This window comes from Bos taurus, chromosome 24 (assembly GCF_002263795.3).
Source record: "Bos taurus isolate L1 Dominette 01449 registration number 42190680 breed Hereford chromosome 24, ARS-UCD2.0, whole genome shotgun sequence".
In the NCBI taxonomy this organism is placed as follows: domain Eukaryota; kingdom Metazoa; phylum Chordata; class Mammalia; order Artiodactyla; family Bovidae; genus Bos; species Bos taurus.
In genome coordinates this window covers 25,296,670-25,313,221 of record NC_037351.1, presented here as the reverse complement: position 1 = coordinate 25,313,221, position 16,552 = coordinate 25,296,670, and the positions used below count along the sequence as shown (strand labels likewise).

General features: G+C 34.5%; 1 protein-coding gene across 3 annotated transcripts in view; it reads right to left on the bottom strand.

Moving 5' to 3' along the window:
* The window catches only part of TRAPPC8 (trafficking protein particle complex subunit 8), an 83,449-nt gene that overhangs the window by 29,826 nt on the left and 37,071 nt on the right, over positions 1-16,552 (bottom strand). For all 3 annotated transcript variants that reach the window (XM_024984432.2, XM_024984433.2, XM_024984435.2), the window contains 8 exons: positions 15,694-15,799; positions 9,514-9,645; positions 5,205-5,429; positions 4,183-4,291; positions 2,544-2,738; positions 2,000-2,130; positions 760-834; positions 154-280 (listed from right to left, as the gene is read on the bottom strand). In XM_024984432.2, the coding sequence (XP_024840200.1) occupies positions 154-280; positions 760-834; positions 2,000-2,130; positions 2,544-2,738; positions 4,183-4,291; positions 5,205-5,429; positions 9,514-9,645; positions 15,694-15,799 (1,100 nt within the window). The remainder of the gene's footprint in view (positions 1-153; positions 281-759; positions 835-1,999; positions 2,131-2,543; positions 2,739-4,182; positions 4,292-5,204; positions 5,430-9,513; positions 9,646-15,693; positions 15,800-16,552) is intronic.

The window sequence follows — 16,552 nt, the reverse complement described above, 5'->3', positions numbered from 1 at the left end:
AGTTAAAAATAATTCAATTATTCATTCTTTCATCTGATTAAATGTCTTTATTAAAGGTACTTTAAACCTAATTTTAAAATATCTCATTTCTCAATTTATTCTAAGGAGATTTACTTATTAGCTTCTAATTGTTCAGCAATGCTATAGCTTTACCTGTGTGACATCCAGGAAGAGCACCAATGCCATCTACTGCCACAGAGCCCTGAATGGTACCAAGGTTATACACAACTCCCAGAATATGCAGCTCCCCTATGTGATGGGGAAAGAGCTTTAGCCTTGCCTGTGGAGATATTTAAGTCACTCTTATTATCTGTTTTCACAATATCTTAAATAGCGCAACACCTAAATTCTGTAATGTTACAGAAATAAAAACTCAGACCTAAATTTATTTAATTCTCAACTGATTTCTCCTACTGGAAAGCATTTTTTTCAAAAGAAACTTTCTAAACTCAATAATTATAGGCATCACAACTTTTAATAAAAACCAAGATATTCTGGCCAACCAAATATCATATGAAATTACAACATTCAACCCAAGAAGAAAGCAAAACCTTTTTTTACCAGGCTTCTTAGGAAATTAACAAACTAAAAACCACTGCAAACCTACTTTCCCAACCTATTTTCTTCTATGTAATTCCAGTTTCCTAAGATGATAAATTTTAATTTTTAAGAAAACTGGAAAACAAACTGAATAAACAGGCTTTTAAAATCTGTTGTTATTTTACTTTTAGAAAGGCGTGACAGAAAAGTAATAATTACCACTTTAGATTCTTCACTATTAATTAAGAATTCTGAAATAACTTCAGTTCCAATCATTTCAGGTTCACCTTTTACCTGAAAAGTAAATTATGTAAAATATACATTCGAACGAATCAAGTATCAGATTATTAACACTGCTACATATCAATACTTAGCAACAATGACAATAGCTATAGTTAGCATTTATTAGGTTTTATTATGTGCTAAGCAATATACAAAGTGAACAACATACAAAACAGAAACAGTTATAGATACAGAGAAGAAACAGATAGTTGTCAGAGGGGAGACGCTAGGGGGAAGAAAGAAATAGGTGAATACAAAAAAAAAAAAAAGGAAATAGGTGAATGTGATTTAAGAGTACAAACTTCCCCTTACAAAGTAAAGGAGTCACAAGAAGTACAAAGTGGGGAATAGAGTCAATAACTCTGTAACATCTTTGAATGGTGACAGACAACAACTAGACTTATGGTGATCCTTTTGAAATGCACAGAAATAGCGAATCACTGGGTTGTGTATCAGGAACTAATGTAGTGTTGTAAGTCAACTATACTTCAAAAACAGAACAAATGAACAACCTCATGGAAAAAGAGACTGATGTGTGGTTATCACAGGCAGGAAGTGGGGAGAGGGGCAACTGGATAAAAGCAATCAGAAGTTATAAACTTCCAGTTATAACATATAAGAAACAATGTAAAGCATAATAAATATAATTAATACTGCTACATGTTATATAAGAAAGTTGTTGGGAGAAAATCTTAAGTGTTCTCATCACAAGGAAAAATTTTATACTTTTAATTTTCAACAATAAGCATATTATCCGGAGAAGGCAATGGCACCCCACTCCAATACTCTTGCCTGGAAAATCCCATGAACGGAGGAGCCTGGTAGGCTGCAGTCCATGGGGTCGCTAAGAGTCTGGCACGACTAAGCGACTTCACTTTCACTTTTCACTTTCATGCACTGGAGAAGGAAATGGCAACCCACTCCAGTGTTCTTGCCTGGAGAATCCCAGGGACGGGGGAGCCTGGTGGGCTGCCATCTATGGGGTCACACAGAGTCAGACACGACTGAAGTGACTTAGCAGCAGCAAGCATATTATCATACATTTTGTAATGAGGGAAAATAAGCATAAGAAAAGAGTAAGTTCAGCTCCCTGAACAGAAACTGCTGAAATGTTATTACAGCATCTGTTAGACTATTACTGAAACATGCTTATTACAAATACCTTTTAACAACTTACTAGTTCTTTAACTTCTTCATTATCCTTTCCACTGACATATTTAGGTTGAAACTTCCAGAGCAATGACAAATCAGTCAACAAAAGTGGAACTTTCAAAGGATTTCTAAAAGCCACTTCCACTGTTATTGGTTCTGCAAAAGAAAGGCCTTAGTTAGTAATTTTAATAAACCCCACACATCACCATATGCTTCAATTCTATGAACACACCTTGCTTTCAAAGCTCTGCATTTCTGCCTAGACTGTCTTTTTTCTCTATGTAAATGTGCATTTATTCAGGATATGGTTTTGAAATTACCTTCCTTAGAAGATTTCCCCCATAATTTTTCTGTACTCTGTCATTCTCTCTTCTACATTCCAAAAGCACACTGAATATTCCTGTATTAAAGTCCCCACTGCCTGGTTTTATAAATGCAGCTCACTAGTACTCAATTTACTTTTGTATCCTCAGCCTCCCCTCATATTTGGCATGCAAAAAATTACCGTGAATACACTGTAAGCTAAACGAACAAGTAAAAAACCATGAATAAAAATTCAAGTGTATTACCTTCCACAACTGCAAGGGGAAACCTTGAGTTATCTGAATAACTGTTCAAACAATACTGTGTGGGATGGAAGTTGGATGGAAGGACTCCTCTGTTGACCACAGACACCACTTGTTCCTCAAGCTCTCGCCACTGCTGAGAGGATTCAGAGTCATATTCTTGATCAAGACTTACATGAGTAGCTGCTTGCTTTTCACCTTAAAAATAAAAAAGAAAAGTGCCACTACTAAATACACTTATTTATTAACACCTGCCCTCAAATGAAATATATTTTAAATAAAAATCTAAGGTATCCAAATACATACATATACCATTCTTGCCTTTTTCAATTTTAGCTGAGAGAAAAATATTCTGTTACTAATTCTAGCCTAATTGGAACTCAACTTGTAATACTGATGCTCTTTTCCTTCTGACTCTGACAGAATATCTTCTCTTAGTGTCCACAATTTTATATGAAATACTTCAAATATATGGACAAAACATGAAAAATAATATAACAAATACTTGTGTATCAAAATTTAAGAAATGTCAACTTTGTTATAAGAAACCAAATTTTATTAAAAAAAAACACAATAAATGTTACTGATGGAGCTGATTTCCTCTATCTCACCTTCCCTAATTCTCTCTCCTTCATCTCTTCCACTGGTACCAATTCTTCCCAGAGCTATTCCAAAGTTGAAGTATAGCATGCACATTCATAATTTTTGTTTTACTTTATCAAATATGTGTATATATAAACAACTCATAGAACTAGCGTATATGTTTGAAATTTATGTTAATGGAATAACTTTTGATCCATCCTTCTGCAACTTTTTTCACTCAACTTTATGTTGTGGGTATCATCCACATTGAAATATAAAGAATTCATTCACTCACGTCCTACAGCATGAAACCAATATATGGAGGTACCAAAATCTATCGATTCATTCTGTTTCATTTTTTTTGCTACTAAAAACAATGCTGCTACAAGTACCCTGATAAATATTTTAAATAAAAGACTAAATTAGCTCTCAAAAAGAAACATACTAAGCTCCAATTAAAAAGACTTAAAATTACAAAGTTTAACATGCATAAAGACCTTTAATATATTTAAACTTTTGGCCCAGTATTGCCATTCTAAAGCTCAATGCTAAGGAAATAATCCTAAATTTTTTAAAAGTCTCACAACAAGAACAGCAATTATATTGGCAATTGTTCGTTGCACATTTGAAATTTTCCATAATAAAATGTTAAGACAAGATTCATCCACAAAGATGTCCATTACAACTTAGATTTCACATAATCAAAAAAGATGGACACCATATAGCAAATATTAAAATACTTTATATCCATTGAATGCATTACAACCATTAAAAATGTTTATCAAGATTATATAATCTTTATATTATGAGAATTTCTTTATATTATGTGAGAAAAGTCATTATACGTACAGCTATTTTGTTGTTATCGTTTTTAGATTTTAAAGCCGGAAGGAAAAGCACCGAAGTAGTAGGTTCAAGTGGCAGGATGATAGATGATATGGTCGAGTTGTTTACTTTCAAATATTCTTTAACAATTACACATTATTTTTTAGTGGAAAAAGATGAAATAACTTTAAAGAAAAAGTCACTAGGTAACAAAGCCAAATTAAACTTTACTAACCATCTGCTGGTCGTCTGTCATGGCCAAAGAAAACTCGGGTTGCTGAACTGTTAATATATGGTAAAGGAAGCTGCGGTAAAGGGCCATCTGGTGAGAGTTGACTTACATTCTAAGAGAAATACAAAAGACGAAAAGAATTTTTTAGAGAACTCTTATCCGTCCTCATTTTTAATACATAAGGTATTAAAGGCGTGTTAAGAAAGAATATTAAGAATCACTAGTTTTACTTAACATACGAGTCATAAAATTTTACGATGAAGAACTTTAGATATATTTATTTTGGTCCAAGAGAATCTCCTTAAGGTTACTCAGCAAGTTAGTTCTCTCTGGACGCTAAAGCTCCAAATATTATTTTTATATGTGTTTTACTTTCTAGACTCATTATAGCATTCTATCTGCCAAAATTCTTACCCATATGATTTAAAATTACTAAAGTAAAAAAGGGTAATTATATTCTGCAGGACAGATAAAATATTTACTATTCATGGACCTTGAGGAAAAAATTACAACTTTCCATTTTGTCCACAAAATAATGCTTTAACTTTGCTATCCTGTCTCAGTGAAATGTTTTTTCTTCCTATTAATTTTTCTGCATTACATCAAAGTAATGTCTACCTCTCACAGATCCATATCTACTCATCTTTCATAGAAAACAGAGGAATGTACTTTTCCAAAGAATGGGACAATAACCCAAATGCTGTAAAACCAGTTATAATTCAAAAATACATAATGAAGAAAACAGTCCCAAAAGCTCATGGTATTTTTTTAAAGATTCCAAATACAGCCACAAATCAAATGCTTACTATAATATTAAAATTCTCTTTTATGAGAACTGTAGAAGGGCAATGTAACTCAGATTTATGACCAAAAGCCTAGTCTGTTGCACTTTATTATGAAAGATAGTTATATGTAGTCTACTAAAACCACTTATAAGAATCTTACTAGATAGTACTGAAAATGAGTTTTGCCGAAAATAATGACAAATATAATTTTAATATCCACTCCTGAAAATAAGTATTCACCTTGTAAACATAAAGATATTCTCTGAGGAAGGCCCCTTGTTGAGCAGCAGATTGTTTACTTTCATTGATTAAAATATGCCTGAAAGCAGACACAGCATTGTCCAATTGCCTGAGAGTGTAGGACTGTCGCCCAATGGTGAAGTTAATATGATCCTCTGCAAGAGACCAGCCTTTTCCTTTGTAAACTTGCATGGCTTGACAATAGCAGCGTAAAGCATGTTTTTTCTGTAAGAAAATATATAAAGCAAAGTATTATAATCCAAATTTCTCTGGGACTGGACAAACACACACACAAATCAAGTAACTAGTAATGAGTTCTTCTAACAGAGACTGGGATGATGATGAAGAAAATGAAACTAAACTTTGCAACGATCGCTAAAAACCAAGAGGTCCTGAAGCAGACAAGCAGCTGCTCTGTCCAAGGGTAAGAAGTCTGAGAGGTCAGGAATAATACTGACTTTGTGAAAAACCATCTGGGAATTTCCAGAGCAGCAGCAGGTGGAGTCATAGATCAGTGAGAGACTTGCTGTTAGCTTGTAGCTGAGAGCTATCGTGCCAAGTTTAAATTTGGTTAGTCACTATACCACTGCCCTGGACTGAAGAGTAAAGTGTGTTCTAATTCTGCATATATGAGTATGAAGGTATATGTGTCTACATGTATTTGTTGGTCTTTGATAGTGACAGAGTTTGGCATTCTTTTCTTCTGCCTAAGGCTGCATCCTACCACACCCTTGAGTATATGTTAGGCTTTAATTACATATTAATGCCACCCTCTGAACTCAGACAACCTCCATTCTAAACACGGGATTTGGTATTCCTGGCAGCTCAAGACCCCGCCTGCAATGCAGGAGACCTAGGTTCAATCCCTTGGTCAAGAAGATCCCCTGGAGAAGAAAATGGCTACACCCTCCAGTATTCTTGCCTGAAGAATCCCGTGGACAGAGGAGCCTGAAGGGCTACAGTCCACGGGGTCACAAAGAATCAGACCTGACAGAGCAACTAACTTTTTTTCACTTTTTAACCAAGAAAAAGGTTTCTCTCCACTAAACCTTTTCCTTCAGAGTAAAGTCTTATACCCACCCTCTTCCAAGGTAGATTAACAAAATCTGTATCATTTTCAACCAGAATTGGTCAATTTTTTTAGGAAATGTTAAAGGCAAATCAAAATTATCTGCCACTTGATAGCATGCAGTGAGAACATAGTCTCTTCTTTGTGATACTCCTACAAATATACCCAATTTGAATCTCAGGATGAGGAAACATTCAACAAGCCTAAATGGAGGCACATCTCTACAAAATAATTGGCCTATAGTCGTCAGAAGTGTCAACATCATAAACATCAAAGTACCCTTCTGACAGGATCCTTCACTATACAGCCATCAAAACTTGAATAGGGTCTGAGGATTAGATAGTAATACTGTATTAAGTGCTAAGTTCTCAATTGGCATTGTTGTTTTACTGCTGTAGAGGAAAAAAGAAGTTTGTTTCTAAGAAAGAGGAAATATATCCTAAAGTATTAGGAGGGTACTGGGGCACCAGGTAGACAACTTAACTCCCAAATGGCTCAGGTAAACAAGTTTCTGAACTGTACTTGAAACTGTTTTATAGGTTTGAGATCATTTCAAAATAATTTTTTTTTAATTTTATTTTTAAACTTTACAATATTGTATTAGTTTTGCCAAATATCGAAATCAATCCACCACAGGTATACCTGTGTTCCCCATCCTGAACCCTCCTTCCTCCCCATACCCTCCCTCTGGGTCGTCCCAGTGCACCAGCCCCAAGCATCCAGTATCGTGCATCGAACCTGGACTGGTGACTCGTTTCATACATGATATTATACATGTTTCAATGCCATTCTCCCAAATCTCCCCACCCTCTCCCTCTCCCACAGAGTCCATAAGACTGATCTATACATCAGTGTCTCTTTTGCTGTCTCGTACACAGGGTTATTGTTACCATCTTTCTAAATTCCATATATATGCGTTAGTATACTGTATTGATGTTTTTCTTTCTGGCTTACTTCACTCTGTATAATAGGTTCCAGTTTCATCCATCTCAAAATAATTTTTAAGTGATGTTTCTTAAAAACAAAACAAAATAAAAATCCCAATCTCCATATTGCATTTAGTAAAGGAACACAAATACTGAATCTTAAAAACTGAGAGATACAGAGAACCAATAAAATGTGTCTAAATGTCAAGTTCAAGTGCATTTTTTAGACTCTTGGAAAAGCATCTAAAGAGATTTAAGAGGTAACAAGGATTTAAAGTCTGCCTTTTAAAGTAATAGAAAGATCGTCCAGGGTATACTGGGCATAATCAGAAACACCTTCAGACTTTAATTTTTTTTAATACTGATTATAGTGTTGTCTCTCTTTTTAAATACCTTTTACTTGTTAATACTCTTAATGGAAAAAACTGAACAATTTCTGGGGACAAGATAAGCAATTCGGCATGAACTTGCAATCACAGAGGACTGAAAAATGACATCACTGTATACATATAATCTCCTCTATGCTCCGCACTCATCTCTGTCAATAGCCACATCTGGGTTTTTTTTGGAGCTTCTCAGAAACAACTTGGCCTGAGTCAGAATTATGTACACGATGAGCACCTTTATCTTCCAAGGAAGACGCTGTTCTTGACCAACTTCAATGGGACATATATTTGCTTTTCTAACAGGTCTGCATATTTCAGATTTCTACTATTTGAGAAAGCGATCCTCCGGGTTCAAGGTATATAGGTCACAAAACAGCAAACCAGCTACTTTGGAATCATTAACTCCACAAGATAACTACAGTTAAAGATGATTATTAGGCCAGAGAGCAAATGTATCTCAACCTACCAGAATGTAGCATTTTTAACCTGCCATGCACTTCCTAGAGGCAGTATGTCCTGTACCTTTAGAAGGTAAATACAAGATCCAATGACATCATAACCACAAACAAAATCATTCACAAAAGTGGACAAAGATGTGGAAAAATGACAGAACCATTTCTAGTGGGGCATGTAATTTTTCTTCTGCTTAACACATTTTGTAGATTTCTCTAATAGAACACTTTAAGCAAAGAGAAACAATGGGGTAGTATATTTCAGATGCATTTGTACTAATTATGGAAAATGGACTGTGAAAAATCAGAGCTTTTTTTCTCCCCTCACTTCAGAACCTGAGAAATTCTAATCATAAAGTACATAAAATTATTATAAAGACTTAATTTCATAAATATTTTTACAATTCTGTATTTAATATAAAGCAAGTTCACGTATTTTCTAACTTCCCATTTTCCAAAAGTAGAGGAACTCAATCTTGAAAAGTTGATTTTTAAAAATCATGACATTCTTCCATGAAATTGAGAGTAATTTTGAACACCTTTCCTTCTTTGCACCTTTGAATTAACACTGGCATGTTTCTGTTATCACAAGACTTTGAAAAAGGAACATTCATAAAAATGCATATCAATTAAATTCAAAAAAATCCTCATACTCCCTGACTAGATTAAAAAATTCCTTAAGAGACAAGACCATGTTAGTTTAACAAGTGTAAGCTCAGCTCCTAGCAGAGTGCTTGGAATATACAGATGATTACTCAGCCCATATTTTTACATATACCTATAGTAAACCACCAGGGACAGAGAAGCCTGGCAGGGGTCACAGTCATGCAGTCCATGGGGCTGCAGAAAGTCAAGACACAACTGAGCACACACAGACCCTAATGACCGCATCTCAGGTGCTATTACCATTCTCTGCCTCAAGAAGGCTCCCTGCAGCTAATGTTTAAAAGGACTACTGGGGACCAGAGAATCGCTCCAAATTAATAAAGATCTCTTCCAACCCAGCTGCTCCCAGGGAGAAGAGATAGATGACTTCAACCCATTAAATATTTAGCAAATACCATTAAGAGATACTCTGAGAGACAACAGAAGACCAGAGTTGAAGTAGGGAAGGTTCAATCACCTTTAAGAAGAATTAAAGTTACTTAAGTGCAGTATATCTGGCCTTCACATATATCATTTAGCCTCAAAGAAATCTGGGCAAATCGCAAATTAAAAAAAAAAAAAAAGGCTCAAAGACATAACTTTAAAAGTTAAGTTGTGAGCACAAGGTCAAGATTTAAACCCAGATTTGTTTAAAACCAAATCTCATGTCCTTACCAATGTACATTACCTCAGAACAAAATTTAGTTTCATCTTAAAAATTTTAAATCAAAAAATTGACAAATAACATACATTTATAAAATAAACAAGTTACAACAAATAAAAATTAAAATAAATAAAAAATTATCTTCTTTTTAAAGCAAGCACACTCACCTGCCCTGCTTTACTGAACCGGTGGCCTGCCAATATCATATGAAACGCATATTTTCTAACCATGGGACTCTTCATGTTTATAAAGCAATGTGCCGCCTGTTCCAAAAGAAGTGCACTTCGAAGATCAGAATCCTATTGAATGTTTAAAGAAAAAGAAGGTTAATTTCACAAAAATTATAGTTAATTAGTGAAAAAACATTTTCTTCCTTAAAATGATATACAGCGTATCCAATATAAATTAGAAGTATCTGAGGACAGAGATCAAGAGACAATCCAGTCTTGATGATTCTTTCTTCCAATAAGCACAAATTTTAAAAAAAGTTCAAATAAGTCTCTACCATGAAATATTTTCTTTCGCTTTAAATAAAGCCAAAAGTCTGATTGTGATATGCACCATGCAATAAATCTGTGAAGAAATGCAATCCCTTTTCAAATGGCAAAAAAAGATTATAAACTGAGAATTAATACAGGTATACTGACTTGAACCAGAAAACGGAGTACAGAAAAACAGATTCATATCCAATTTCTTCTGGAAACGGATCTGTGACATACAATAGCCTATTTCTATTCATCCAATAAAAGAGGAAAGCCAAAACAGAATGTGTGCAGATCATTAAATAATCAAATCTGTTACTTTATCCTCTATAAAGGTTTACTATACTTAAAAGGAATTCTCACTTTTGCTCTAGTTTAAAACAGCCAAAGAAACTGCTTTTCATTAAAACATCCAGAAGGTTTCCCCTTCAAAGATTATCACCTACTATTAGTATATTAGTAAATGGTACAACTCAAATTAGTTTCCACTGCAACTGACTTATGACAGAGTCTACAAAAACCACATTGTGCATTTATAGCCTCACCCATAAGGACAATCTTTCAACTGACAGAGCCATCATCACTTGACAAATAACTGAGAAAGTACTGAAGGTTGCTGATCAAGCATCAACAACATTTTCACCAAACTTTCTCTAGCTTTTCAGCTGTTCTCAAGCTGAACTTACCATGCCCTTCCATGTGTTCTGCTCCATTATTTTCCCCAGGGAAAGTTGAAAACAGAAAACATTGACTTTAAATGCAATAATTTCAACAAATTATAGTCACATCAAAAGTGTTCATAGACTACTGATTACTGCAACTACCTCCATAGCAATCATAAAATTATATCAGAGCGGAAACATCTGAGGAAAAGCATTCAGTAAATGGTAGATATTATCTATTTCAGACCCCCTCATAACAAAAACTAAATGATCAGATGATTTTCTTAGTTAATTAGATCCAAAAGCTAGTGAGTGGGAAAATTAGGAATGTATAGTTAACAAGCAGTTGTTAAGCAAGGCATCAGAATTACTTGGGGAAGATAGGGCGCTTACTTCTCTATTTTTTTTAGGAAAATGCTTTCTTCTTAAAAAATTATTAAATATGGCCTCTTTTATTTTTTTCCCCTTTAAGAATGAATGTTTGAAGAAAAAAAGGAAGTATCTTTCTTCCCCACTTCATGCCTCATCTGACTCCGGGATAACTGCCATTACCAACCTGGCGCTGGTCCGTGTCACTTCTCTCTTTCTAAATAGGTATGTACTTATATGTTAAATGCCACAGCTTTTCTTATACAGAAATAGTATTACACAGAGTATTATCTCACTTTTTACCTTAGTATCAGACATCTTTCCAAAACATCTACATCTCTCATTTCTTTTAAAGCCATGCCGTATTCTATTATATAAATGCATAATTTATTAATATAGTCTCCACTTGATTGATTCAATATTGCCACACATTTTTACTACTACAAAAAAAACTCTTCCATAAACATCTTTAAAAATATTTTTAATAACTGTACAAATATTTTTATTAGACAGTGTTTGGAAATAGAAGTGCTGAGTTAATGAAAGCTATGCATATACTTCAAATTCTAATCAATATATAATGTACATTGATACAAAAAAGGTCGTATCAGTAAAAAAAACTCCTGGAGAGTAAGAGTTTATTTTCTACTCTACCCAGCCAAAAATAAATTTTAAGATTTTTGACCTTTTTCATATAAGAAAAATAATACTTAGTTCCTCAACTTAGACTTCTTTAATAGTAAGGCTGTTCATCTACCATATGTTTAAGAGTCTTTGTACTTTTTCTGCAAACTGCCCGTTAAGCCCATGTGTGAATGGGTTTTTGTGATTATCTAGTTTGTAAGAACCCTTTGTACACTTAATCAATATTAAGCCTTTGTCATACATTTGCAAATAGTATTTCCCAATTTTGCTATAAAAGAGTTTATTCTTTAGTAGTCAAACATACTATTTTCAGTTTCATGGTTTCAAAATACTGCAAACTAAGAAAGAATGTTATCATTCCTAAATTTAAAAAAAATGCTCTTCCATATTTTCTTCTGTGTGTGTGCACGTGGATGTTCAGTCACTCAGTCATGTCCGACTCTTTGTGACCCTATGGACTGCAGCCCACCAGGCTCCACTGTTCATGGAATTTTCCAAGCAAAGAATGGTTGCTTTTTTCTACTCCAGGGATCCTCCTGACCCAGGGACCAAACCCATGTCTCTTGCATTTCCTACAGTGGCAGGCAGATTCTTTACCATTGCACCACCTGGGAAGCTCCGTATTTTCTTTGAGGTTGTTTTGTTTTTTTCATATTTTAGCTTAATCAAGCTATAATTATATTATGCAATGAGTAAGATAGGAATCAGTTAATCAGGTGTCACAATACCATTCAGTGATTAATCTAACATTTCCCACTAATATGACACAATGACAGCCAATCATATGTAGCATTTAAATTCTCATTCTATTCTATTACTTTATCATTAATATCTAGAACAGGCAGATACCCTCTAATTCTATTTTGGAATTTAGGTTTCTCAATGCAGTCAGTTTAACTCCAATAAATTTCTCAAGTTTATTCCCAGCAATGCACACACATCCATACACACACACATACATGCACACACAGAACATAAAAACATCTTAATTCTCTACAGAGCTTCATTATCCTGCAAAACTTGGTGGGCAGCAATCCTGGACATTCTGATTAAAATAAGGAATTTACACTAGACAATTTTGGTGGTGTGTAATGATTCTATTAAGATTGTACATCAGTTGAGAACCAGGACAGTAAATCCTCAACAGTCTCTAACTGGATTGACCAATTCAAGAAAGACATGGCAAGTCCACAGCATATATTAACTTAGCTGAAGCAAAATGTGCCCCTGCGTTCAGTAAAGCTGCTGAGAGTTGATCTGCAGGGCTAAACACTGCACTTATATCTCACTGCAGCTTTGTTTTTTGCTTAGTTCCTGTCTTACAGAGACACCTAAAGTAGGAAAACATTGCTTTGAAACCAAAAAATGGCCCCGAAAAGAATGCTAACTACCATCAGTGTTGACGGAAGAAAAATGGCAGAATGTCACAGAGGGACAGTTTTATCCAAAAAGCAGAGGCTTTGAATGTTTGAAGTACACAATTTTACTTCAGTGGCAATTCACAACCATGCTATGACAAGGCCATCATGCATGCTCTATGAGGAGCTGAGAAAAGAAAAAACCCATGGTGCCACTTCAGCAAGAACTCCAGTCTGTGAACTTTGCCCACAACCAGATATAAAATCATTTGGGGTAGAGGCTTCAGTAAAAACTTCCATAAAAACACAGCTGATAAGGACAACAAACTTCACTGAATCAGATCTCAAGGATGGCATGGCACTAAGATTTTTTTCCTTTGCATAACTGTGAAATTAATAGGAAAGGTGCTAACAGCTAACCAACGTACCACAGGAACAGAACAGTTCCTCCCAAGCTGGAGAAACTAATAAAAAACTGCTGCTATTACCATACCTCTGATAAGCTGATTTATTTGCATTTAAATGGAGTAACACACAAAAAGCATTACAGGACCAGAATAAATGTACAACACAGAAATACAGACACAAGTAGAGGGAAAGCATCATGCTTTAAAGCACCAAATTTAGACATACTACCTATATGCTGATAAATGTGACATGTTTTATCATTAAGCTGCATTTGCTCTGCCATGCTGAAAAACCCAGAGCACGAACCAAGAATAAGATCCACTTGCCCACAAACTTACAGTGCAAACAACAAACTCAAAGCTCAACTCTTCATCCAGGCCTCACAGCTGTCAAGTGCTATAATGGTATTAACACAACACTAGGAAAAACAATTCCTGAGTGTCAAGACTATGTGACTCAGTTCTCAACCCTCAGGATAAATGCACTTGTCATTTTATACAGCTTTTCCAGTGAACAAGAGTACAATAAATATAATTATTAGCTAAAATTTAATAATCTTAGACACATTATGCCTAGCAGTCTCTACTTTCAAGTTACTTCAAAGAAATACCTGAAAAGCACAGTAGAAAAGGCCACTAAAAATCACAACTTCCAGGGAAATACACACATTCACCCCCATCTTTCACCCCAAAGCAGTAAAAGACAATAATAAATTTTCTAGAATTTTATGACAAAATAAATCATCCAGCTGTGAAAAAGGGTTTAAAAGAGAGTTGGAAAGAAAAGACAGTGAAAGAAAATAATGTTACAATGAGACATAAGAATCTGCTCTAATAAAAGAAATTTTATTCCAAGCTTCTAAACCATAAACTCCTTTTACAGTTACTGATAATTCCTAGGCTGAAAAACATGGCCAACATATTCAAACCTAAGTTAAGATTATTTATTAAAAGACAGAACATCAACACACTCAACACACTCAGCTCTACCAAACAGGTTAATGTCTGACAACTGTTCGTATTGGTCAGTGTCCACATAGTATCAATTATAAAATATTTTTAATATCATCCCTTAGCCTACTTAGTAGTATCCTAAGAAACCTTTATAGAATAATTAATGGTTCAGCTCAACAAACATCTGTAAATCATATACTATGTGTCAAGCCCAGTGTTAGGCACTAGGGAAAAACAAAGTTGAAAGCAACAGTTTCCTATCTCCAAGAAGCTAACAGCTTAAACATAAATTTTCAGTATATGCTATGGTGGTCTCACAGCATGTAAGAGGGCAGGACAGATACACTGAAGAAACCTGGGTACTGTCTGAAGGATCTGACTGAGAGCGGAACCACTGAACTGAGGTGAAGAAAAGATGAAATGGGACAAAGTCCAGGAGAAGGACATTAAGGACATGAACCAGGGTAGTAATAGGAGGGATTTTAAAAAGAGAAAGATAAGTGAAATATTTGAAGTTATAACAAGAACACATATTTAAGAAGTTAAAACATCCTGTGTCACTAACAGTATAGAACACTATAGGAGCATCTCAAATAGTTTCTGCCTTGAGCAAATTAGGAGCTGGTTGGCTGTAATTTAAGATCATGATCTACAAAGTATTAAGTTTAGTTATTGATATGTAGACTCAAAGGTGCACTGGAAACACTTGAATAGGTGAGTCTAAAAGACAGTTGGTCATTCAAATCTAAAGTTCCAGGCCAATCAAATCTAAAGCTCCAGGGCTGCAGAGATTTGAGACTGAAAATCATAACTGTAAACAGATGACAAAAAAGTAAAAAGGCACAATGGTCCAAGGGTTAAAACCCTAGGTTAAGTTAATATTTAAGGGGCAAACAAAGGTGTTTGTTTTTTCTGTTCTTGAGCACTCATCTAAAAAAACATGTCTTTAATCATATTACTGCCATTCTTTACAAGCCTATAGTCAATGCAACTTAATATTGTTGGAAACCTGAAATAGCAGCTATAAGCAGGTTTTTCATCCTTCTGAAATATTCATAATATAGAATTTTTAAAATGTTTAGGATGATTTAGCAAGTTCATATGAATAAAAACAAAATTAAAAATTCCCAAATATTTTTAAGTGTTGATTTTTACATCAGGAATGATGTATATGCATGTTGCTTTAAATACTGTTATCCATAAGCAAAACCTAATTCACAGAAGACATACAATGCATGGTTGTGGTTAATAATCATGTAGACTTAAAATGTATAAATAAAATAAATCCTGTTTACAAAACACTGCATTTAAAATTAATTCTACAAATTACTAAAGTAGCCAGGTTATAAATTCCAAAAAAGAGATCCCCCTTTCATTTCATTCTGCATACCCTTCTCAAGAAGAAAGAAAATACTTTTTAAAAAATATGAAGCAATACTAATTAAAACAAGTACTACACAGTTTTAGTACCTCACTGGTCAACCGTATTAGGAGAGCTGCAGCCTCTGAATATTTGCCTTGGCTTTTTAAGATTTCAGCACTAAGCAATACACATCTTTCAGCCAATACCATATTCCTAAAGAAAAATAGTCAAGAAAAATATAATTAGCACTATAATAATATTGTAGTACATCACAGTAACCATGAGTTCAACAAAAACTTCCAATTCTGAAAGAAATCTGTATCATATATCATATATATGCTAGAACATAACCAGAACCAGCAGTTAGTAAACAAAACCTGCTTTCAGACATAAAGGAAGGTACACATTTCACCCAGATTTCTCTTCTTTCCTTACTGTAAACTCTGGTTATGTGTATTTCATTTTACTGACTACTTTCAGGAATAATGAAACATTTTCTTTGTGGTAGTACTACTGGAGATATTGAGGAGCTACTGCTGTCTAGCTGTTTCTGACCAAAATCTTCTTTTTGAAAATATTAAATCAGCTGATTTTTCTCATGGACTTCTACCATCAAAAATCTAGAATTGGATTATTTATTCTTGAATAAAAATAAATGAAAACTGAGAAATTTCAAGATGGAATCCTTTTGTTCAGAAATACAGCTGACCCTAGAACAAGTCAGGGGGTGGGGCTGCTGACCGCCCAGTGTAGTCAAAAATATGCGTTTGGCCCTCAGTACCCAAAGTTACATATCCATGGATTCAACCAACCTAGGATTGTGTAGTACTGTAGTACATATTTTGTGAAAAAATACACGTATAAGTTGGACCCGCAGAGTTCAAACCCATTTTGATCAAGGGTCAACTGAAGCAGCAAAGTTCTTCTCATTTTACATTCTAATCCTTATATGAAAATACCACTTGA